Source organism: Schistocerca gregaria, chromosome 1, assembly GCF_023897955.1.
Source record: "Schistocerca gregaria isolate iqSchGreg1 chromosome 1, iqSchGreg1.2, whole genome shotgun sequence".
Classification (NCBI taxonomy): Eukaryota; Metazoa; Arthropoda; class Insecta; order Orthoptera; family Acrididae; genus Schistocerca; species Schistocerca gregaria.
In genome coordinates this window covers 1059648852-1059675653 of record NC_064920.1, presented here as the reverse complement: position 1 = coordinate 1059675653, position 26802 = coordinate 1059648852, and the positions used below count along the sequence as shown (strand labels likewise).

Below are 26802 nucleotides of genomic sequence, written 5' to 3'. Positions count from 1 at the left end.
TGTTATGTTCATTTTATGGTATAATGTTGTTGTACAGTGTATTCATCAGCAGCAGTAGCCATTAGGTGTCATTTTCTTGATACATCCCTGAAATTCTTTGAATGTTCTGTTACAGTGTCGAGAGGTTGTTCTGCCAGCTGATGGAAACAGGACACGAGGCTTTGGATCCTCTTGTTTTTACGAAAGGTGGTGTTCTGACAATCAAGAAGGAGCGCCTTGCGTCCCCCCAACTATTGTGTTCAATGTTACATGGACATAGGTAATCCATCTCAAGGGTAGCAGTATTTAGCAGTCAATTCTACATCACATAATTTATTGTTTGTTGTGTAAATATTTGTATGAAAATAAGTCACTATTCACCTAATAGAAAAGGCATTGAACAGCAGAAGGGCACATAGAAAAACGGAGATTAATAGCTGAGCTCTTGCACAACCTTCTTCAGCAAGCTTTCTGGCACCAGCAAAACTTGAATAGCCACCCACTCACACTTTGTGTTGCATCTTAACTGGAAATACTTTTGCACACACTATTGAAAATATTCAGACTAAACAGAAAAGGGATGTTACAAATTTAAGATAATATTGCAACTCAAAAACACTAATAATGGTAATAAACTTAAATTTTTATCACATCAAAACAGATATTTTGGAAGAGCAAGTTTCCATCTTCAGACATAAGCCACCTCAAGAATCCTAGTAAGAGCTACAGATAAGTATGTAGGTAAAAACAAACACACAAACACAATAGAAATCCTGAATAATGATGCAAATACTATATGGTCAAGTTAGAAACTGTTGCCAACAAGACTGCCAGGAGATCTTAAAACAAACAAGGTATTTCATTTTGTCTGATGTATAACTGAAGATTTATGTATTTATTTATTTACACGTCAAGTTTCATAGGACCAAATTGAGGAGCAAATCCTCAAGGTCATGGAACGTGTCAGTACATGAAATTAGATCATAAAAGTAATAACAGATAAAAGTAAAATGTTTATAAACCCGAAAAAAGTCAAGCCATAATTTTTAAGTAAACACAATCAACAATGCAACAAGAATCAGCTTAATTTTTCAAGGAACTCCTCGACAGAATAGGAGGATGGACCCAAGAGGAAACTCTTCGGTTTCGATTTGAAAGCATGTGGATTAGTGCTAAGATTTTTGAATTCTAGTGGACGCTTATTGAAAATGGATGCAGCTGTATACTGCACACCTTTCTGCACAAGGGTCAAGTAAGTCCGATCCAAATGCAGGTTTGATTTTTGCCAAGTATTAACTGAGTGAAAGCAGGTTATTTTGGGGAATCAGCTAATATTGTTAACAAGAAATGACAGTATGGGAAAAATATATTAAAAACAAAGATTCCAAGACTTACCAAGCGGGCGCTTTCCCGCTTGGTAAGTCTTGGAATCTTAGCTACACTCCTTACGAATACTTTCAGAAACGACTTTCTGACACTTAAATCTATACTCGATGTTAACAAAATTTCTCTTCTTCAGAAATGCTTTCCTTGCCATTGCCAGTCTACATTTTATATCCTCTCTACTTCGACTATCATCAGCTATTTTGCTCCCCAAATAGCAAAACTCCTTTACTACTTTAAGTGTCTCATTTCCTTATCTAATTCCCTCAGCATCACTTGCTTAATTTGACTACATTCCATTATCCTCGTTTTGCTTTTGTTGATGTTTATCTTATATCCTCCTTTCAAGACACTGTCCATTCCGTTCAACTGCTCTTCCAAGTCCTTTGCTGTCTCTGACAGAATTACAATGTCATCGGGGAACTTCAAAGTTTTTATTTCTTCTCCATGGATTTTAATACCTACTCTGAATTTTTCTTTTGTTTGCTTTACTGCTTGCTCAATATACAGATTGAATAACATCGGGGAGAGGCTACAACCCTGTCTTACTCCCTTCCCAACCACTGCTTCTCTTTGATGCCCCTAGACTCTTATGACTGCCATCTGGTTTCTGTACAAATTGTAAATATCCTTTCGCTCCCTGTATTTTACCGCCGCCACCTATAGAATTTCAGAGAGAGTATTCCAGTCAATATTGTCAAAAGCTTTCTCTAAGTGTAGAAATGCTAGAAATGTAGGTTTGCCTTTCATTAATCTGTTTTCTAAGATAAGTTGTAGGGTCAGTATTGCCTCACGTGTTCCAATATTTCTACAGAATCCAAACTGGTCTTCCCCGGGGTCAGCTTCTACCAGTTTTTCCATTCGTCTATAAAGAATTCGCGTTAGTATTTTGCGGCCGTGACTTATTAAACTGATAGTTCGGTAATTTTCACATCTGTCAACGCCTGCTTTCTTTGGGATTGGATTTATTATATTCTTCTTGAAGTCTGAGGGTATTTTGCCTGTCTCCTACATCCTGCTCACTAGATGGTAGAGTTTTGTCAGGACTGGCTCTCCCAATGCTGTCAGTAGTTCTAATGGAATGTTGTCCACTCCCGGGGCCTTGTTTCAATTCAAATCTTTCAGTGCTCTGTCAAACTCTACACGCAGTATCATATCCCCCATTTGATCTTCATGTACATCCTCTTCCATTTCCATAATATTATCCTCAAGTACATCGCCCTTGTATAGACCCTCTTTATACTCCTTCCACCTACCTGCCTTCCCTTCTTTGTTTGGGTTTCCATCTGAGCTCTTGATATTCCTACAAGTGGTTCTCTTTTTCTCCAAAGTTCTCTTTAATTTTCCTGTAGGCAGTATCTATCTTACACCTAGTGAGAAGCCTCTACATCCTTAAATTTGTCCTGTAGCCATGCCTGCTTAGCCATTTTGAATTTCCTGTCAATCTAATTTTTCATATTGTTGTATTCCTTTCTGCCTGCTTCATTTACTGCATTTTTACATTTTTTCCTTTCATCAATTAAATTCAATATTTCTTCTGTTACCCCAGGGTTTATACTAGCCCTCGTCTTTTTTCCTATTTGATCCTCTTCTGCCTTCACTATTTCATCCCTCAAAGCTACCCATTCTTCTTCTACTGTATTTCTTTCCCCTATTCCTGTCAGATGTTCCGTATGCTGTCCCTGAAACTCTGTACAACCTCTACTTTAGTCAGTTTATCCAGGTCCCATCTCCTTAAATTCCCACCTTTTTGCAGTTTCTTCAGTTTTAATCTACAGATCATAACCAATACATTGTGGTCAGAGTCCACGTAAGCCCCTGGAAATGTCTTACAATTTAAAACCTGGTTCCTAAATCTCTGTCTTACCATTATATAATCTGTCTGATACCTTCTAGTACCTCCAGGATTCTTCAATGTATACAACCTTCTTTTATGATTCTTGAACCAAGCGTCAACTGTGATTAAGTTATGCTCTGTGCAAAATTCCACCATGCGGTTTCCTCTTTCATTTCTTACCCCCAATCCATATTACCTACTACGTTTCCTTCTCTTCCTTTTCCTACCATCAAATTCCAGTCACCCATGACTATTAAATTTTCGTCTCCAGGGTGTGTACGACCCGGGAGATCGGGAAAAACCTGGGAATTTTTTCACCCGAGAGAAAACCACGAAAAACACAGAAGTTTTTTAGAATTCCAGGAATTTTTCATTGTTGTAGTTTTCAGTTAAATTTTTGTGATTTTCGTTGGTAAGAACTGATAATCTAACAAAGGATATTAACTGTATCCCACTACTGCAGAATAATTCTGCAGCAACAAAACATGAACGAGAGAAAAAAAGAAAACGGAAATGAAACTCAAGTTGCAAAGGAAATCCGCCATATACAACAACAAAACACAGTGCTCAGACGAGTGTCTGCCAACAGCAAAGTGTGTCAAAGGCTTTAGAAAGACTTTGCAATGCTTCGTAACAACAAATTTCCTCCGATGAGCGTGACGTGACAACTGTTCAAATTAGATTCGTTTGAGCAGTTGCGGGTGGGCTCTTGGGCATGTGCAGTTGCTTCTGGTTACAGAATTGTGGCTGGGTGCTACTATCTAGTATTGTCCCAGTTTGGAAATATAATAGAACCGAGGCTGATGCACAGAGCAGTCTGAGTTGCGGTGGGTCATCTCCATGTGACCGTGTTTATGTTCATTGGTTTTGTTGTTTGCTCCTTGTTTCTTGCTCTCACATTAAATGCAAAGAAAACGAATTTTTGTGGCCGGGAGCTAGCAAATGAATTAAAATACATTCGCATAATTATGGAAGGTTAAAATATGTTGTTGTTTTCATATATTATGTACACCTTTCTGACAGTCGAGCATTAATCGCCTTGTAGAACAATGAAGTTATTTTTGTCGGTTGCTAAAGAGATTTGGCTTTTATTAAATCTTTTCTGCTGAGGCAGTCAAGTTATTTGAAACAACGTGTTTAATTTCACACTGTTGGCTAGTTTCATTTCAAGTGCACATATGGCATTATGCCGTAATAAAGAGCCAAACATGAGATAATACAGTACTGGTACTCCAAGAAAATTTGAATCAGAATCTGAATGTACTAATGTGCACTTTAAGCCGAATTGTGCATTTTGGTAGGGTTCACGAAATTGCGATGCTCTTGAAGTATCCTCTGATGTCTTGTTTCTTTCATGTCATAATGTATGATCTTTTAATGTTTAACATTGGGTTTCCTGCATCATCTTAGCTGCGCAAGCGCGGTGACACACGTTATCTGGTACTCTCTGGCAACTGCTGAAACGAACCTATTTCTAACAGGTCGCGGGAAAATGCTGCGGTTGGTGGTTTGAAAAGCGTTACATTCAAAGTAAATTTCTGTTTACCCAAGGTGTGAGAATGTACAATGAATTTCGTAAATCACAAAGCATTTGACGCTCGTTAAAAAATTAACTCTTTGAGGACAACCATTTAGAAGAATTTGAGCCCAGAAGATCAGACATTTACATCGTTATTAAAAAATTACTGGCACATTTGAGTGATGTATCTCAAAGTGTAACATGCGCAAAAAAAATCAACATTATATGTGGAAGTTTAGCTTCTCTTCCAGCTTATTAATCATCTTATGTGCATGCTATGTATATTAATTTAAACCATTAACTTTCCTTATTTGTGTGTTCATGCTACTTAAGAGTGATCTTACTATTGACTGACTGCATCACAGGTCTTGTACTGTCATCTGCTGGTGAGATCATTTGCCATAAGCTGTGACTGGCATACAAAGGCGCATTGCAATCTCGATTTCAATGCTTCGGAAAGTGACATGTGTTGTTTATTGGAATTCAGATTTATGCTTTCGTAATACGAAAATATGCAGCGTACATGTTGCTGCACATGAAAGATCTTTCAAAATGTGTTTTTTCCCCCCCGGAGTTTCGTTTTCTAAAGTTCCGGGAAATTCTATGTCGGTATATAAAACCATAAACATTCAAAGGATTGATGAGATTTACAGTGCCGAGGAAGAGTATACTGTGACTTCATACAGAAAAAGTGTATTTTTAACCGGGAAATCTGGGAAAAACCTGGTAATTTTTTTTCCTTGTCCATGTATACACCCTGTGTCTACCTTCACTATATGAATAATTTCTTTTATCTCATCATACATTTCTTAAATTTCTTCGTCATTTGCAGAGCCTCCCCACCAACGGCAAGGTCCATGGTTCATGGGGAGTATTGTTTTGTATAAATGGGAGAATACCTGCAGGAAGTCATATGTTTAACTTGTTCTGCAGATTATTATTATTATTATTATTTATTTTTTGTTGTGATTTACAAACTTTTTTTATGGGGGCTGGGGGGGGGGGGGGGTGAAAATGTAAGTAAATATATGTTGGACAGCAGTGGACTGCTACATATGTACAAACTATCTTTTATAATGCATGCTTCCATTATCTGGCATGAGATAAAGATATGTTGGAGAAAAAGCAGGTTTAGCCATGAATCTTACTAACATTTACCATGCTAAGCCCTTAACTGCATGCCACTCCCTCTGTGCTGGCTGATTTTTTTCTATTTTCAACAGATTTTAAATAGCTGTAAAGGGCGTTTAATTAGAGATACATAAAAGCTACAGGTATGGTTTAAAACTTTAAGGTTTCAACTTTACATGGGTTAACAGTCATGTGTATGGGGCATATACTGTTTCCAAGAAGTGATGCGCATTTCTCCTCGATTTTGCGAAAATAAATTTTTGTCAAAAATTTATTTTTACTACTTTATTCAATTTAAAGAAGAAATAAATTTTGGAAAGTGATCATTTGACACTGAAAAGACATTTTTATACCATTTGCACATAAAGCATAGCTACATACACATAAGTTATTTTGCATAGTGAACCACAGTGTGATAAAGCTTGAAGCACAGGGTGACACGCAAACGTACGTTACACTCGCTGCACTCATAAGAAGTATCTTTCATCCCAGCTTTCCCAGTAATGTTCTTTTGTTTTCCACTACACACTACACAACGTCTTTGTGCTTTCTTTTTCCCTTCTGCCATTTCCACACGGTTCGGAAAATGTTTCTGCGACAATCAAGCAATCGTTGAAGGTCCATGAGAATCCCCAATTCTCTCCTCTCTGTAACACTAACACAGTGCAGACATCCTGTATAAACTTAGGAGTGCTCAGTTTCTTCTCATGGATGCAATTGTGGAAAATACAACCATTTGAAACCGCCATAATTATACAGTGGAAGGCAAGTTTTCTCCACCACTTCACTGTTTTGTGATAAAGTGCTCCATATGAAAGACGCTGATCAAAAAGGTCTACACCAGCTTTATGTTTGTTGTAATCCAGCACTGCCACTGGTTTCAACTTCTTATTGCCTTCTCTTGTAGCAACAGACAACATTGAGGATGTGTGCCTGGTACTTATCATCCACACATCCCTCTTGCCTTTCCATCGCAATACTAGCACATCGTTCTTGCGGCGAAATATTTGTTCACCCTTTTTGCGTTTACCCTCTTTGAGAGCCTTGGGCAATCCATTTCTGTTTGGCATTACTGTCCCTACAAGACCATTATTGGCTCTAGCCAGTTCTTCAGCTAGCTGAACACTGGTGTAAAATCTGTCAACATATACAGTGTGGCCCTTACCTTGGAGTGAGCCGAGCAATCGCTTTACCACTGCAGAAGCACTGTTGTCCAGTTTATCGTCCCTTCCATGGTAAACTTCAAAGTACCCAATTTTGGATTCTCCAAGAATGTATAGCTTCATGCCATATTTGTTTGGCTTATTAGCCATATAAACTTTGAAACCTACACGCCCTCTGCAAGGACACATACCTTCATCAACGGTTAGCGCTTCACCTGGCTGATAACTTTCTTTGAAATTCCTTATCAAATCATCCAGAAGAGGCCTGACCTTATGAAGGGCATCAAAGTCTACTTCACCTTTCTTTTTTTGCTTTGAATTGTCGTTTATGTGAAACATAGACAAAATATTCAGAAATCTGTCCCTTGGCATAATATTGGGGCAAAAATTGCAGCTAACCACTGGATCACTACACCAGTGACTGGCCATACTTGGCCTCTCACTGATTGACATGTGGAGGATAATAGCCAGAAACGTCTTTGTTTCAGCAATTGTTAGCATACTCCACTGCTTGAATCTAGAATTGGGCCCTAATTTGTTTTGTGTTCTCAGTGTGGCCAGCTTCTGTCTTGCATATGGGTTTGTTTGTTCCTTCATAATTGAAATAACCCTATCATTTATAAAATGAGAAAAAAATCTAAATATTTACTAGACTGACTGAGTCCTACATTATTTAGCACACCATGAGACCCTGTAAATAACAAAATCCACTATAGTCCAGTCATCCTGTGAAATGTCACTCAATCTTGGCCTCTTTCGATGATGAGTGGGGGTGAACACAGGTTGTGGCTCAACTTCATCTGACGACAATTCTGTGTCTGAAATAATATGGAACGTAACAGAACAAATTGCAACATGAACTGTCTTGTTCTGCATCGATTTAGTAAGAAGTTAGACTTACCTGGACTATCTTTATTTTCCGGCATTTCGTAATCACTGTCACTATCGAAATCCGAAAAATCATCATCAGTAGGTTCAGCTAGAACTTCTTCAATCATTTTTCGAAGTTTTGCATCACTCGCCATTGTGAGCAAAAAGAAGATAAACAAGCAAAAACCAAAATACTAGCGCCAGAATCAACAGTAAACAAACGACAGGACACCACAGAACGCGTAACATACGCGTGAAAAACACACGTGAATTCGTTCGGAAATATATACGGATATATCGCATTACCACACTAGGTGCTGCGATCTAGCGATAATATGATGAACTACAAGCATTACAGGACCTACAGGTTGTAGCGGGAACGCTAACAATGCGTTTGAAATACTAAAACAATGTGGAATGCGGCGGGACGTAATATTACGGCGGCCGCATTTTCTTCGTTTCCGCCCGTGACGTCATATTACGGCAGCCGGACGGTAAGTGTTAAGGACCCCAGCACATACAGACAGTCAGGACAGGAATGAAAGACAGCATTCAAGACTAAACTAATTTAAATGTGCAACAATTATTTGATTGTGGTTTCATTTTGAGATTTATCATTTCCATAATTTCACCATGACCCTTGTACTCAACAGAGAAGAAAAGTAGTGATAAGAAACTTTCAGCTGTACGCTTGATGTTTGACAGGGCTCGTCTAAGCAATCTGGTGGAGAGTCAGACACGGTCAAAGAAGAGCCATCGGTGCAACTTTCATTCTTTGGAATCCCACAGGACACCACGAACAATGACTGGCATATGGCGTGAAGTGTGGGACTGCATGGAGCCGCAGTGCAAGGATGAAGTGGTGCTTATTGAATCATCGACATTACTTGTTACCCTTGAAAGCTATCTACGTAAGCATAGGTATGTACAAGTTTTGTGAGACTGATGACTTTTTATGGTGTGATTTGTAGGCTTATTATAGTTTCAATGTTATTGTCCTGAAACTAATTCCACACATAATTTGTATTCCATTGCTCTACAAGCCAACTAATTTGTTCTAGGCGAGAATTAAGTCAGTGAAGGTTACTGCAAAAGTAAGTCATGAAAAAGAAGAATGCTTAATTGCATTTCAATATCATATAAATATTTAGCATATGTGTCTTCCTTTCTGTTTGAAGACGGAGGTGTAAGGGGATGGGGTAGTACGGGCTAATGGAATAATTTCCATCTCACAGTAGGAGGGGCAAGGGGAACAAAAAAAGTGAGCTCAAGAATTTTTACATAGCCCATCCCAGAAAAGGAAGGATGAAGTGGTGCACTTCATGCTGAGCTTTTATTGCATTGTAGTTCTACTGCTAGGTAAAATGTTGGCTGTAATTGGAAAATGCTTGTATGGGGACGACTCGTGGGTCATGTGTGTGGTTATTTTCCACTTGTACTGTTTCACCACTCATGTCATCATGGCTGCTGCTGCACTGCAGTATTGTTTGCTGACAGAAGTTATTAAAAGCTGGAGAACATTGATTGTTAACTCGAACTTGACTGTTTCTACCAGTAGGAAGCAGTGATGTAAAGAAAAGAGTGCATGGATATTATGTTAGATAAATGAATCTAATGAACTTGAAGAATATCCTTTTTTTAATTAAACCTTCATACTGACATCTGATCCATGTGCTGCATGTTGCTGTAGTCAGGGTTTCGGTTCTTTGTTGCCGCATAATTTCCTTCTTAGAAGTTAAATGTAAATTTTTTACATACAGTGCCTTAGAACCATCAACATTGTTCCTCAGGGTTCTGATCGGTAGACACAAACCATGCCTTCCCAAGAATTGACAGGAGAGTTTTATCGCACTGAATATGTCAAATACAACCAAAAACTAGGAAAAATGACCATTGCCTCATTGCGTTTTTGATAAATGCTTATCACAATGATTCAGAAGATTTGAATCTTTCTGAAATAAAATACATGAATGATGACCAAATTGTCACCTTAGTTAATTGCCATTGTGATTATTTGCAATAGTAGCAATTTTATTGTTGTAAACTGCAGTTTAATGAAAGTGTTGTTGATTCCATATCAAATTTAAAGGAAGAAGCTGAGACAGGTCAGAAAATGAGAGGTGGAAAACTAAAAGGAAGGGGAGAAAGGAATAGTTACTGTGAAGAGATGATTAGAGCAAAGAAATTAATGTAAATTAAGATCAGGTGGGTGGTGAGTACCAAGGACTTGACTTGTGTTAATTAGATTTAACTGTGATTTTTGAAAAATTTTCAAGTCACTTTCAGTTTATTTTTATTTTTTTTTCCTCGCCAGGCAGCAGCAGGAGAACGCAAATATAAAAAGTATTAAAGTTTGTAAGCTTTAGGAACCACTGGCTCCACCTTGTGGCAGAAGAGTTGAAGAGGAAGGGAGAGTGGTTATGGAAAAAGACTGGTAAGGTTTAGGAAAAGGGGTAGAGTTCAGCAAAGTCACCCAAAACCCCAGGTCAAGGGTGGATGGGATGAGAAGGACTGACTGATTATTGGGGACTGCACCAGATGAGAGAACCTGAGAGCTTAAAATATGGAAGACAGGGTAATATGCAAGACAGAGATTACTACTGAAAGAGTGAAAAGCCAAGTGCATTGTATGTGATAGAGGTGGGTGGACTGCAGCAAAAAATAGGTCAGAAAATGAAAGGTGGAAAACTAAAAGGGAGTGGAGAAAGGAACAGTCATTGTGAAGAAATGATGAGAGCAATGAAATTAATGTAAATTAAGGTCAGGTGTGTGTTGAGAGCCAAGGACATGTTGTAGAATTGTGAGGAACTGGTGTCTGGGGCAAGAATCCAATTTTTCACACGTGGTGAAACAGTCATGAAAGGGGCAACTGTCATGTAGTATAGCACCGGTGCCATCCTCGACAATCAGTCCTTCCTTCTCATGCATTATGGTAAGTCTCCCCAGACCTGGGGTTGTGGATAACTTTTCCGAACTTCGTCTCTCTCCCTAATCCTCCCCAGTCCTTTTCTTCACCCATCTTCCTTCCCCTTCAATCCATCTGCCAGGAGGAGGAGCCACTGGCCCCAAAAACTTGCAAACTTTAATACTTTTTATTTGTGTGTTTTCCTGCCACTGCTTGGTGAGTAGATTTTTTTATCCATCCAATTACATTATAGTTTCAAAAATTGATTATTTTCACTGATATGTTTTTCAGTTGATTTTGTGATACACAAATCCTATCCTTATCTACTATAAGGTGACTGAGAATGGTGTGTGTGTGTGTGTGTGTGTGTGTGTGTGTGTGTGTGTGTGTGTGTGTGTGTGTGTGTGGTAACCTATCAGCCCTTGGTATTGGTTGTTCATTGTCAAGTGTACAGAAGATGCACATTGTCATCTTAGTAAAAACAGCTACAACCTAAACAAGGGCAATGAGGTGCAGGAAGTGTCAAATCTGCTGCAGACATGCCTATAATTGCAAAATCTACATGAACGGACTTCCAATTATTAAAATCTTCATGCTATGATGACTGAGAAAATTAATTATTTTAACTGTCCTGTGAAGCTTAGAATTCAAGGAAAAGAAGTGTCAAGAGGCTAAAAAAGCTAAAACTGTGTCGTAAACAGAGCCTCATACCAGGATCTTTATGTAGATTTATCTTTGAATTGTGATCCAATTCAGTGATGTTAAACTGTCAGTGGTGCCAAGAAACAGTTGACGAAATAAATCTTGGATGAACAGCCTGGTATGAGTGTGCTTAGAACACAATATTTCGGCAATCAACCATGTTTGCTATCATCCGGTACAGTATATCAGCACACCTGATGATGGCAACGTGGTCGATTGCCAAAATGTTGTGTCCTATGCACACTCATACCAGGCTGTCACCCAAGATGTATTTCATCATAAAATACGCATGGAGAAACTGAAGATCTCAAGAAACAGTTGCTAGCGTCCCAGACTGTACTTGCCGAGACCAGAAAAAGATTGTTGAGAAGCTGTGTTTGAAGCACAGCTCAGTATGGGTTGGAATTGTAGACAATGAAAAATCTTAGTAATGTGAAGTTACAGGAGACTTTTGGCGTGATGGAGTGGGGAATAAAGGTGTCCAGCAACTAGCCAGTGGTATAAAATGTCTACTAAAGGGAATAAAGAAATGAATAGTGAAAATGGTTTGGCACCCTTTATGGCATGAATTGCTACTGAAAATTTAGCTGAAGAGAGTGGTATAAGAAAAGAATTAATTAAGTATGCTCCAAATCTATGCTGAAATGAAGAACAATGGAAATGGAGAACTGCTTCAGATTAACATTAAGTTTGAACTCCAAAATAACGTTGGACCCAGAGAGGCAAACAATGTGTAGAGCGTCACAGGTTCGGTCCTCAAACACATTAGTTACTGGCATGATCTGTATCACTTCAGGCAGGGGATGTTATTAAATTTAGCATATGTTAAGATACAGGGGTTAGTAAGAAACATATTTTTTTGTTACCTCTAAAAAAACTTCCTGTCCCGAGATACAGGCTTCCAAAGATTTTGAAGATGTAAATTTCAGTAATTTTTTTTTAAATGCTCTATCTTTGTAACAGTTCTAGATATTTTGTTAGAGTTTTTTATTTGAAAGATAGTTGATTTCTGATTACAATGGTACCCTCTATTTGGACATATCATTCAGTTCTTTTACTGGCGCATTTAGAATTTTTTTGCAGTTTACAGAAGAATTTTTTTTAATGCCAATCCAGAAAAGTTTGATTTTTTTGTTGTTGTTGATTAATACCATGTAGTACTATATTCTCTGTAAAGGAGAGCTTCCACTTTTAAGTTGGACCTGTTTTATTTTTAAAAAAATCTTTTTGCTTTTAACTTTCAAGGATAATGTTGTCTTCACTAAGTTGTTTCTTACTAACTTCTTTGTTACAAAGTTTATTTCTATTGTCTTTGTTGCAGTTATTTCTTTTCACTTTCATTGCTGCATATATTTCTTACACTCTGTTGTAGTTTCTTGTCAGTTTCTTTGTCGTGGTTGTTCATTGCAGGTTTCTGTATTGTAGTTGTTCAGTGCTAATTGTTTACTGAAGAGGCTTGTAGGAAATCTAAGACCATTCATTGAATTCTGTGTTTTTGTGAGGAATTTTCCAGTTGACACAGCTGCAGTGTGTTTTGTGAAAAGGACTGTTTGAAATGTCTTCTGCCTGGGGCCACAGGAGAGTGAAGTGTGCTGACTATTTGCATGTCCATAAAAAAGTGATACATAAGACAAAAACAAAAACAGACCCTGTTCAGGGTGGGAATAAGTGTTCTCATTTGAAGACTGTTTCAAAATGGAGATGTTTCCAGTGGCGGCATTTTGTGTTCAAAATGTTTTCACAGAACAACAACAATGATAGTATCTGAACAAGGTGAAGCCTCCCATGGTGCAGATGATGCAGATTTTGCATCAATAGAGGAAGAATTAAATAACCTGAATCATTCAATTAAAGAGGTAGGTGTTAGTCCTGTTAAGAAACTGTGGTCAGTGAAGTCGAGTCATATGCTCTATGCATCCAGCAAGTGCAGAGAAATTACTAAAGCTATGGATGAATACTCTACAGCAAAACTGACCACACTCTTCAAATTAGAAATTCCATCTTTAGAAGAAAATGAGCCAAAGCACTCTTGTACCTCTTGCCAGGAATTTTTGACAAAAATCAATTCAGTTGTTGAATATTGTGCGTATCACAGTGAAAAGGTGCAAGTTTTAACTATTGTTCCAGAGATATTTTCAAAGAAAACAATTTTGAACCATGTTCCATCAGTAACAAAGTACATGGTAGACAAATCAAGAAATGTGAGGTCTCTAAAAGGACTCTTTGGAAGAAGAGATCCCTATTATGTTCATCCTGTAGAAGCAGCTCAAGTTCAAATAGTGCAGCTGTGAGTACTTATCCTTTCCAATGGGTTGAAGTTCGTGCCTTGGGCCTGAAGTTGTTAGTGCCAGTATATCCTTTTCAGGCCCCAAGTTGCGGTGCCAAATATACCAATGCCTCTTCTTTAGTCTTTTTCTTCTTCTTGTTTATCCCAGCTTCTTGAGATCTCTTGTGAAGAGAAACGATACAACAAGTTTCGTAGTGGTGTAGGACAATCAATGAAGTTACACAACAGTTAATAATTTGACTTTTGAAATGGCCGGTTTATTGGCATTTATGGAAAGAAAAACACACTCATACTCTCATGTGGTCAGCAAACTTCATGTAACATTTTGTGTGTGTAATTAATGAATTAATTAAGCTGCTTTACAGTGTTGCTAGGCAACGTAATCAACAAGGTGATACGTATCTGAATTAAAACTGGACCTCAATATTTTGAATAAACTTTCAGTTCATTTTTTGTAAAAATCAGCATTTGTCTCAAAATTAATTTCCAACTTTGTGCAGTAAGTCCAAATGCATTTGCAGCTGTTGTATGCGATTTACCGGACTGATCGATCACGCACTGATGTGTAACGTATTTCAAATTGAGTGCGTGGGTTTCAGTTTTCCCTAATGGGCTAAACGACTCTTTTGTAATAACATGATGCGTCTATGTCACGTATAGTTTAAATGAAACTGGATGTACTCTTTATTTGGGTCAAGATCACAAAATAAGTCACCACATAGGTCAGCGAACTGTACACACACACTTTTAGCACTCTTAAGTGATAACTCGTCTCGGAGTAATAGCCACACATAAATTCACCCTTTTTTTTTATGCATACAAAATTCAGAACACCTTTATATTAAAACAAATAAATTATGGCAATTAATTACTAATTAAGCATTTCCAATTCTGAATAAACTTCAAGAACTTGTATTTCATAATCAATAAAATTTTATTGTCTGAGTGAAATTATTAGTTCGCTAAAACAGATTCAGATTACAGCCAACTTGTGTCTGGACAATGACGTCACAAATCGACACCTGCTTGGACTGAACAAAATACCTGTACTAAAAAATAATGTCCGTTGAGTAATTTACTGTTTTTTCATAACAAATTTGGTACCCCTTGCACCGCTACACAATGGATCGGAGAAAATGGAGAGGCAAACAACCTACTAATGTAGCAGAAAACTGATGATGATGATAACTATACAAAAAAAATCAAAGTTTTATGGACTTTATTTTTTAAAAAACGTTTTTTGCCATAAATTAAGAAAAAATTCAGAACACTATAGTAAATGAACTTGGACAGATAAGTCCTAATGGAGGACTTCTTTGTACTCATAAGGCAATTATGTTTCAAATAGAAAAGAAACCAACAAAATATCTAAAACTGTTCCAAAAAGTTTAAAACTTTTTTCCAAAATTCACATCTTTAAAATGGTATGCACAGTCTCATCTGTGGAGGGCTGTATCTCTGAGCAGAATTTCTTCGGAGAAAAAAAAGTGTCCCTTATTTAATCCTTCATTTTAACAGATGTTAAATTCACTAACATCTGAGACTATGAAGGTAAATTTTTTTCCTAGCCTGCCTGAATTGATATGGATAATGCCTATCACTTTCAAAATTTTGTAAACAGCTGAAGTAATCAAATGTTAAGCAGCACTTTGTCAGGGACTAGTGTTTAATAAACTAATGCAGTTACTAATACTCATAAATTGTTTTCTTAGGTTCTGTACAGAATGCCGCACAAAGGTTCTGCGGGCATATTCCCTGCTGATTGAGGAGCCAGATCCTGGTAGAGAGAAGGGCTACTGCCCTGCATTGTATGCTGGTATCAAACGCTGCTTGCCGGAAAAGCATATTCACCTACAGACGAAGACTGATTATATAGGCAATCTAATCACACGGGCGGATCTCGAGCTTATGGGCAGGTATGTGCATACAGGTGTGAGACTGCTTTAAGGTGTTATTCGCATAGTTATATAGTTATTATTATTATTGTTATTATCAGCACTAAGTGGTATAGTCACATTCCAGTACTGACAGAGGATGATCTAATATAACTGTTCTAGACTTATGGTTACTCTGTTGATCTATTATCTTGTGAGCAGTTGCAGTTGGTAAGGCATTGGTCTCACATTCAAGACGACTGGGTCTCAAAATGGTTTTTGGTCATCTTCATTTCTGTGATTTCCATAAACTGATTAAGGCATATGCTGTTCGGGTTCACAGATAATTTCCAATTTCATCTTTGTCATTTAGTTTTTAAGAATACGCGTGTAAAAGTAGTCTGATTTTTCTGTAAGAATCCTATTGTAAAACAAAAAAGATAACCTATTTAATGATGAAGCATATTCTGCTGTTTGTGGTAAAAGGCAAAGGCAAATTGTTCGGTCTGAGCCTCGCGTTTTTTCTCCAAGGGACATTGTGTCCCGTGAATGCAAAAAAACTGCATCCCTTGTTTCAGAGAGAGAGAGAGAGAGAGAGAGAGAGAGAGAGAGATACTGCAATTAGACTTACATCCCATTGACTTTACCCTTCTACACATTCCCAAATTCCAAAATGGGAAACATATAAACTCCTTGCTGGGGCAACTTCTCAGTTCGAATCAGTTTACTTAATAGAGAAGTCATTAAGATTCTGAGTTAGGCTGATAACACACTACTCATACCTGTTTCGGCTAAAATACAGTATTAACAACAGGGTTAGAACCATGTATGAAGGGCAACAGGCAGATTCCATATTTCTAGATTTCTGGAAAGCATTGCAGGCTGTTAATGAAGATATGAGCATATGGAATAACTTCACAGATATGTGTGTGGCTCGAAGGCTTCTTACATAATGGAACCCAGAATGTTGTCCTTGAAGGCGAGTGTTCAGGAGCTCTGATAGGACTGTTGCTGTTCAAATGTATATAAATGATTTGCGTGACAGGATGGGCAGTAATCTGTGGTTGTTTGCAAATGATGCTGGGGTGTATGGTAAGATGTTGAAGTTGAGTATCTGTAGGAAGATAAGAGACGACATAAGACAAAATTTATAGTTGGTGTGATGAATTTCTGCTAGCCCTAAACATGGGAAAATGTAAGTTAATGTGGATGAGTAAGAATATCAGACCTGTAATGTTTGGATACAGTATTGCTAATGTCCTGTTTGACACAGTCAAGTAATTTAAATATCTGGGCATAACATCGCAAAGCGATATGAGGTGGAACAAGCATGTGAGAACTGTGGAAGATAAGGCAAGTGGTTGACTTCAGTTTGTTGGGAGAATTTTAGGAAAGAGTGGTTCACCTGTAAACGAGACCACATGTGGGACACTGGTGCAACCTATTATTGAGTACTGGTTGAGTTTTTGGGGTTGGTACCAGGTCGGATTAAAGGAAGACTAAGCAATTCAGACATCGAAGCAATTCAGACATTGAAGCAATTCAGAGGTAGGCAGCTAGATTTGTTATTGGTAGGTTCGAACAACACACAAATGTTATGGAGATGCTTTGGGAACTCAAATAGGAATCCGTGGAGGAAGACAACATTCTTTTCAAAGAAACACTATTGAGAAAATTTAGAGAATGATCATTTGAAGCTGACTGCTGAATGATTCTACTGCCACCAACACACATTGCACATAAGGACCATCAAGATAAGTTTAGAGTAGTTGGGGCTACTATAGAGAGATATTGACAGTTGTTTTTTCCCTCGCTCTATTTGTCAGAGGAACAGGAAAGGAAATGACAAGTAGTGGTACTAGGTACCCCCACCACGCACCGTACAGTGACTTGCAGAGTATCGATGTAGATGTAGATAGAGTTCTAAGCTGCTGAGCCTTCTGGTGCAGACTGTATACCAGTTAGGTCCCTGTTGGAGTGTCCTGATGAAATAACTTTATTTTTAGCAATCGTATACAGCTGCTTACTTGACAAAATATCCTTATCTGAAGGCTGGAAAATTGCATAGTTTGTATCAACACCAAGACAGGAAATAGAAGTAATCTGCTGAATTATAAATCCATATTATTGACAGGATTTGTAGCAGGAATTTGGAATGTATTCTGTGTTCCAACATTATGAACTATCTTGTAGAAAATGATCTGTTGACACACAACCATCACGGGCTCAGCAAATATTTTTGTGAAACACAACTGGCTCTTTATTTGCACAAAGTAATGATGCTTTTGACAGGAGATGTAAAGTTGATTCCAGGTTTCCAGAAGGCATGAAATTAATACTACTTTAAATTGAAAACAATAGAGAAAATGAAACTTGTGGGAAAGGCAGATAAAAGACTGCATTTTATTGATAGAACACTTACATGACGCAACAAATCTACTATGCTTGCTCCTTGTGTTCTGGAGTATTGTCATGCAGTATGGTATCCGTATCTAATTGGATAGATGGAAAACTTAGAGAAAGTTGAAGGAATGGGTAGCTTGTTTTGTAATATCATGAAACAGAGAAGAGAGGCTCATGAACATGACAAGCATGTATTGGTGGCATTAGTTAAAATAAAATCATTTATTGTTGCGACGTAATCTTTTCACAGAATTTCAATCACCAAATTTCCCCATCAAATTCTAAGATATTTTGTTTACTCCCACCTATGTAGGGACAAATAATCATCATAATAAAGTGAAAGGACACACAGGTTGCTCAGGATTATTGAGGCGTTCATTTTATCGTGTGTAGTTAACCCTTCCCATGAGTCGGCACAAAAATGTAAAGCCTCCTCCACACTGGAGAAAGTAGAAGCGAACCCAAGCAAATGAGAATTTGCAAACAGTTAATCAGAATTCAGTACAATTTGCTTGCACCTGTGAACTTATCTTAAACTGGGGGGAACAACAGATAACGCAAGAATAATTGTCTCACAGGTTTGAAAATGCAGAGAGATTCTGGTCATAGGTGAAGTACACCAGCGGCAAGGCACAAACATTACCTTCACTGCACAGTAGCAATGGTAATGTTAACGATTGCAATGCCACTAAAGTGACGTTACGAAATACAATTTTCCAAAATTCCTTCACAAAAGAAGTGAAAGTAAATATTCCAAAATTTCAATAAAGAACTACTGCCAACTTTAGGAACATAGAAGTAGAAATCCTTGGTGTTGTAAAGAAACTCAAATTACTTAATAAAGATGAACTCAAATCACTTTATAAAGGCAAGTCTTCTGGTCTAGATTGTATACCAATTAGATTTCTTTCAGAATATGCTGATATAATAGCCCCATACCTAACAGTTACATACAGCTGCTCAACGAACGATTTGTACCTAAATACTGGAGAGTTGCACAGGTCATGCCAGTACTCAAGAAGGGAAACACGACCTATGACTGACATCGATGTGCAGTAGGTTTTTGGATATACACTGTGTTCGAAATCTATTGACACATAGCATAGATTCAGAAAACATTCTTTTTGTGCAACAAACTGGCGCTCTATCCTGATGAAGTAATTAGTGCTATCAACAGGGGATCTCATATTCATTCCATAATTCTGGATTTCCGGAATATTTTTGATACCATTCCTCACAAGCTGTTTTGAAACAGATTGTGTGCCTATGGCATATTGTCTCAGTTGTGTGGCTGGATTTGTGATTTCCTGTCAAAGAACTCAGTACTTCATAATTGACGGAAAGTTATCAAGTAAAGTGGAAGTGATACATGTCATTCTCCAAGGAAATGTTATAGGCCCTCTGCTGTTCCTAATCTGGATAAATGATGTAGGATATAATGTAAGCAGCTGTCTTAGATTGTTTGCAGATGGTGCAGTCATTTACCAAAATCAAATAGGGGTAATGCAGGAGTAGGTTTAATAATAAATAGGAAAATAGGAATGCGGGTAAGCTACTACAAACAGCATAGTGAACGCATTATTGTGGCCAAGATAGATACGAAGCCCACACCTACTACAGTAGTACAAGTTTATATGCCAACTAGCTCTGCAGATGATGAAGAAATTGAAGAAATGTACGATGAAATAAAAGAAATTATTCAGATAGTGAAGGGAGACGAAAATTTAATAATAATGGGTGACTGGAATTCGAGTGTAGGAAAAGGGAGAGAAGGAAATGTAGTAGGTGAATATGGATTGGGGCTAAGAAATGAAAGAGGAAGCCGCCTAGTAGAATTTTGCACAGAGCACAACTTAATCATAGCTAACACTTGGTTTAAGAATCGTGAAAGAAGGTTGTATACGTGGAAGAACCCTGGAGATACTAAAAGGTATCAGATAGATTATATAATGGTAAGACAGAGATTTAGGAACCAGGTTTTAAATTGTAAGACATTTCCAGGGGCAGATGTGGACTCTGACCACAATCTATTGGTTATGACCTGTAGATTAAAACTGAAGAAACTGCAAAAATGTGGGAAATTAAGGAGATGGGACCTGGATAAACTGAAAGAACCAGAGGTTGTACAGAGTTTCAGAGAGAGCATAAGGGAACAATTGACAGGAATAGGGGAAAGAAATACAGTAGAAGAAGAATGGGTAGCTCTGAGGGATGTAGTAGTGAAGGCAGCAGAGGATAAAGTAGGTACAAAGACGAGGGCTGCTAGAAATCCTTGGGTAACAGAAGAAATATTGAATTTAATTGATGAAAGGAGAAAATATAAAAATGCAGTAAATGAAGCAGGCAAAAAGGAATACAAACGTCTCAAAAATGAGATCGACAGGAAGTGCAAAATGGCTAAACAGCGATGGCTAGAGGACAAATGTAAGGATGTAGAAGCTTATCTCACTAGGGGTAAGATAGATACTGCCTACAGGAAAATTAAAGAGACCTTTGGAGAGAAGAGAACCACGTGTATGAATATCAAGAGCTCAGATGGCAGCCCAGTTCTAAGCAAAGAAGGGAAGGCAGAAAGGTGGAAGGAGTATATAGAAGGTTTATACATGGGCGATGTACTTGAGGACAATATTATGGAAATAGAAGAGGATGTAGATGAAGACGAAATGGGAGATACGATACTGCGTGAAGAGTTTGACAGAGCACTGAAAGACCTGAGTCAAAACAAGGCCCCCGGAGTAGAGAACATTCCATTAGAACTACTGACGGCCTTGGGAGAGCCAGTCATGACAAAACTCTACCAGCTGGTGAGCAAGATGTATGAGACAGGCGAAATACCCTCAGACTTCAAGAAGAATACAATAATTCCAATCCCAAAGAAAGCAGGTGCTGACAGATGTGAAAATTACCGAACTATCAGTTTAATAAGCCACGGCTGCAAAATACTAACGCGAATTCTTTACAGACGAATGGAAAAACTGGTAGATGCAGACCTCGGGGAGGATCAGTTTGGATTCCGTCGAAATGTTGGAACACGTGAGGCAATACTGACCTTACAACTTATCTTAGAAGAAAGATTAAGAAAAGGCAAACCTACGTTTCTAGCATTTGTAGACTTAGAGAAAGCTTTTGACAATGTTGACTGTAATACTCTTTTTCAAATTCTAAAGGTGGCAGGGGTAAAATACAGGGAGCGAAAGGCTATTTATAATTTGTACAGAAACCAGATGGCAGTAATAAAAGTCGAGGGGCATGAAAGGGAAGCAGTGGTTGGGAAGGGAGTGAGACAGGGTTGTAGCCTCTCCCCGATGTTATTCAATCTGTATATTGAGCAAGCAGTAAAGGAAACAAAAGAAAAGTTCGGAGTAGGTATTAAAATCCATGGAGAAGAAATAAAAACTTTGAGGTTCGCCGATGACATTGTAATTCTGTCAGAGACCGCAAAGGACTTGGAAGAGCAGTTGAACGGAATGGACAGTGTTTTGAAAGGAGGATATAAGATGAACATTAACAAAAGCAAAACGAGGATAATGGAATGTAGTCAAATTAAATCGGGTGATGCTGAGGGAATTAGATTAGGAAATGAGACACTTAAAGTAGTAAAGGAGTTTTGCTATTTAGGAAGTAAAATAACTGATGATGGTCGAAGTAGAGAGGATATAAAATGTAGACTGGCAATGGCAAGGAAAGCGTTTCTGAAGAAGAGAAATTTGTTAACATCGAATATAGATTTATGTATCAGGAAGTCGTTTCTGAAAGTGTTTGGAGTGTAGCCATGTATGGAAGTGAAACATGGACGATAACTAGTTTGGACAAGAAGAGAATAGAAGCTTTCGAAATGTGGTGCTACATAAGAATACTGAAGATATGGTGGATAGATCACGTAACTAATGAAGAGGTATTGAATAGGATTGGGGAGAAGTTTGTGGCACAACTTGACTAGAAGAAGGGATCGGTTGGTAGGACATGTTTTGAGGCATCAAGGGATCACAAATTTAGCATTGGAGGGCAGCGTGGAGGGTAAAAATCGTAGAGGGAGACCGAGAGATGAGTACACTAAGCAGATTGAGAAGGATGTAGGTTGCAGTAGGTACTGGGAGATGAAGCAGCTTGCACAGGATAGAGTAGCATGGAGAGCTGCATCAAACCAGTCTCAGGACTGAAGACAACAACAACAACAACATCAGAAGATGAAAACCAATTGCAAAATGATTTAACCAAGTATCTGTTTGGTGCAAAAAGTGATAGTTGACTCTAAATTAAGAAAACTATGAGGTCATACATATGAGTACTGAAAGGAATCTGTTAAATTTTGCTTACACAATAAATCACACAAATCTAAAGGTTGTCAATCCAAGTAAATTCCTAGGAATAACAATTATGAACATTTTAAATTTGAATGATCCTATGGATGATTTCATGAAAAGGATAGATTGCTGCTCACCATAGAGTGGAGATGTTGAGTTGCAGACAGGCACAACAAGAAGACAGCTAGTCAAGTGAGCTTTCGGCCAGAATATCTTCTTCGAAAGTAGATGACACACACAAGCATATTCACGGAAATACAACTGACACATATGACCACTGTCTATGGCCACAAAGACCAGACTGTGAGCAACTGCACATGATGGGAGAAGCAGTCTGAGTGTTAGGGGTAAGGTGGAGGATAGTGCAGGGAAGAGGGAAGGGTTGCCAGGGTAGGGATGAGAGACAGCAAAGTGCTGTTTGCAGGAGCAGGTGGTGGAATAGAAGGCTATGTTCTGTTGGAGTGGGAGCTGTGAAGGGGATTGGTGGGTGAGTGACTTAACAAAGATTGTGACCATGGGGGGTATGGGAGTTTGGGATATAATGCAGAGAGAGTTCCCATCTTTGCAGCTCAGAAAAGCTGATGTTGGTGAGAAGGATACAGATGGCACAGACTGTGAAGCTGTCATTGAAGTGAAGAATGTTTTCTTGGGCAGTGTGTTCAGCAATTGTATGGTTTTGCTGTTTCTTAGTCACAGTCTGTTGGTGGTCATTCATGCAGACAAGCAGTTTGTTGGTTGTTGTGCCCACATAGAACACAGCACAGTGGTTGCAGCTTAGCTTGCAGACCACATGACTGCTTTCACAGGCAGCCCTGTTTTTGATGGGATAGGTGGTGGTGGGGAGAGGATGATGATGTGTGCATCTAGGTCTCTTATAGGGATAAGAGGCACGAGGCAAAGGGTTGGGACCCGGGTTGGAGTAGGAGCGGATGAGGATATTGTGGGTGGCTCTATACCAGTGGGAAGTACAGTGGGCAGGCTCTACGACAGGTAATGGAAACTCTAGCACAGTATCTGATTGAGTTGCTCCAATCCTAGGTGGTACTGAGTCATGAGTTGAATGCTTCTCTATGACCAGACGAGGGATCTTTGGGAGATGTTATGGTGACTGGAGGGGTAAGGCACGGGAGATCTATCTCTGTGCAAGGTGTAGAGGGTAATTTCTGTCTGTGAAGGAACTGTGCAGGTGGGAACTCTCCCTGCGGTATATGCCATGTTCACCAACTACAGTAGTATGAAAAGGATAGTTGCTACTTGCCGTACGAGGGCTGTTCAGAAAGTAAGGTGACTTTTCAAATTGCACGGCCGATGTAAAAGAGATTATTGATTTTTTGTGTGTTTGTTATGTTGATACAAATGTCCTGAACATACGTGTGCAGTTTCAAGCGTACAGCATGCTTTGTTTGTTTGTGACAGATAGAAAGGTTAGACATGTTTTAGTGTGCTCGGCAATTTTCGATCATTATAAAAATTGGAGCAAAGAATTTGCATTAAATTTTGTGTGAAAAATGAAAACAAGTGCTCTAAAACAGTTGAAATGTTGGCAGTGAATCTACTCTAAGTTTACAAGTGGTACAGGCTCTTCCAAGATCAATTAGGAAAATCGCTCTGGACGCCCCAGAAAATCAGAAACAGATGATATACTGTTGTAGCTGTGAAGAAAATTGTTTTGGAAAATCGTCAAATTACCATAAGAGAAGTTGCTGAGGATGTTGGCATATCGGTCAGCTCATGTCATGAGATTTTTTTAGATGTTTTTGGCATGAGATGTGTCATTGAAGTTTGTTCCAAAGCTTCTCACCTTTTATCAGAAGAACTGTTGCTTTAGCATCACTCAAGAGCTCTTGGATGACGCCAGTGATGATCCTGATTTGCTCTAAAGGGTCATAACTCCTGGCGAAATATTGGTTTACAGTTATGATGTTGAAACCAAAGCCCAGTCATCCTAATCAAAGCATCCTGGAGAGCCAAGACTGAAAAAAGCACACCAAGTTCGATCAAATCTGTCAAAGTTTTGCTCACCCCCCCCCCCCCCCCCTTTCTTTTTTTTTTTTCTTTTTTTTTTTTTTTTTTACCGTGGTGTAGCGCATCATGAATTTTTGTCTCAAGGTTTTATAGTCAGTAAGGAGTATTACTTGACATTATGCAAGAAACAATATGTAGAAAGGTCCGAAATTGTGGAAAAACAATTCATGGCTTTTGCATCATGACAATGCACCTGCTCATTAATCATTTCTTGTGAGAGATTTTTTTGGCAAATAACAACACAACAATCATGCCTCAACCACCATTCACCAGACTTGGCTCTCTGTGACTTTTTCCTGTTCCCAAACTGAAGAGACCTATGAAAGGACAAAGATTTTCAGTAATTGAGGAAATGAAAACTGCATCGCTGGAAGTACTCAAGGCTGTACCAGAAAGTGCTTTTGAAAAGTGCTTCGAGGATTGGAAGAAGCATTAGCACAAGTGTATTGTATCTGAGGGGGATTACTTTATAGGGAAAAACATGAATATTGATGAATAAATGAATAAATATTTTTTTTAATAAAAATATAGTCGCCTTACTTTTTGAAAACACCTCATATAGTGGTGATGCCGAGGCGCAGATAGGCACAACAGACTGTCAAACCGAGCGAGGTGGCGCAGTGGTTAGCACACTGGACTCTCATTCGGGAGGACGACGGTTCAATCCCGTCTCCTGCCATCCTGATTTAGGTTTTCCGTGATTTCCCTAAATTGCTTCAGGCAAATGCCGGGATGGTTCCTTTGAAAGGGCACGGCCGATTTCCTTCCCAATCCTTCCCTAACCCGAGCTTGCACTCCGTCTCTAATGACCTCATCAACGGGACGTTAAACACTAACAACCACCACCACCACCACCACCACCACCACCACCACCACCACCACCAAAGACTGTCAAACACGTAAGCTTTTGGCCAAAGATGTGTTCATTGGAATTAGCACACACACACACACACACACACACACACACACACACACACACCAGCGCGCGCGCGTGCGGAAACAACTCACAAACACATGATCACAGTTTCTGGCTGCCAAGACCAGATTCTGTCATTCTGACTAGCATCTGCGGTATATGGTGAGCAGCAACTATCCTTTTCATAATATTGTCATTATACTATCTTGGATTTTCCATTGTTTGATTATTGTTTGACTATGTTCCCCTAAGATTTCTTGTCTCGCTGCACAAGTTGATCTCTCTATTGAGACAGAGTTAAGGATATGTGGAGGGAAAAACTGGCTGGAAATACAGGACAACAAGCTGCACTCCATTAAAATTTATCATTAATTGATAACATTATTGTATAAATGCTTACAAGATTTTGTGCAATGTCTATTAAATGAGTTCCTCATCCAGACCATGGAATCAAACCCGGGTCCTTCACATGGCAGCCGTCTACACTGACCACTTAGCTATGAAAGTGGATGTGCAATCAAACTTGTTTGTCTAGTAATATTTTTCTGGATTATTTTTGAATCCTTACGAATTTCATGTGCCTTGTTACTAAGAAGAAATTTTACACTAACTTCTAAAACACATTTTTTTAAAAACATTCCATGAAGATATGGGTATTTGCTGGTGAAAGGAGCATTGTAGATACCATACCATACCATGCCAATTTTTTGTGTCTCTGTAGCATTATTTCTGAAGTTTTCTTGATGTAGCTGATTGATGGTACGTTATTCACAGATGACCACTTGAATGTGTATAATTCAGCCTACTATCGTTGTCAGTTATTGCGAATTTATGTTCTATATTTTCAAATGTTTGTGCATTTGTCTGTGATATTTACCAGATAATTTCTTTCTAATTTGTGCTTTTAGTCGAAGGGAGAGGCATGCAAAGACATTAGAAATAGCTCAGGAGGAGGTACTGACGTGTCTCGGCCTGTGTGTATATGAGAGGCTGTACCGAATCCACCTGCGCATGAGGGAAGAGGAGTGCACCTGCCAGGTGCTCGCCGGTGTGGCTGTCGAAGCTCTCTACAGGAGTTTTGAGGTTTGTCCACCTTGCCTGTGTTTACTTGTATTTAAATCTCAAATTTCACTCACCACAGAGCGATTTTGGTGAACAAAGTAGACGAACATGTCATCTGCAAGAAAGGACAAATGAGTGTTCACTAACCTCTTCTTCCGTCTTTATTCTTGTGAGTTCTTGTTCCGATTTATGTGTCTACAAATGACAATCACAATTAGCTATATTGTTTTCTTTTGTCGACAAGAGGTCCTCAGAAAAACTTGGAATGTCCACGTACACTGGCTCAGTTTTGGTATGGTTGCTTTGGATTAGATCATAGGAATGTAGAAAGAGTCAGTGCAGTGAACCCGTGGTGTGGCAGATAGGACAGTAGAGGTTTTGTCATTGTTGAACTTGTATTTCCTCTTAGCATAGTGTATTTTGGTGTGAGATGTAGTGCACT

General features: G+C 38.7%; 1 protein-coding gene and 1 non-coding gene across 3 annotated transcripts in view; both read left to right on the top strand.

Moving 5' to 3' along the window:
* The window catches only part of LOC126281218 (gametogenetin-binding protein 2-like), a 131305-nt gene that overhangs the window by 17775 nt on the left and 86728 nt on the right, over positions 1 to 26802 (top strand). For both annotated transcript variants that reach the window (XM_049979979.1, XM_049979970.1), the window contains exons 3-6: positions 116 to 259; positions 8588 to 8803; positions 15489 to 15692; positions 26207 to 26381. In XM_049979979.1, the coding sequence (XP_049835936.1) occupies positions 116 to 259; positions 8588 to 8803; positions 15489 to 15692; positions 26207 to 26381 (739 nt within the window). The remainder of the gene's footprint in view (positions 1 to 115; positions 260 to 8587; positions 8804 to 15488; positions 15693 to 26206; positions 26382 to 26802) is intronic.
* On the top strand, positions 24989 to 25061 carry Trnae-cuc (transfer RNA glutamic acid (anticodon CUC)). The gene has a single exon. It is a non-coding gene; the product is annotated as a tRNA-Glu (tRNA).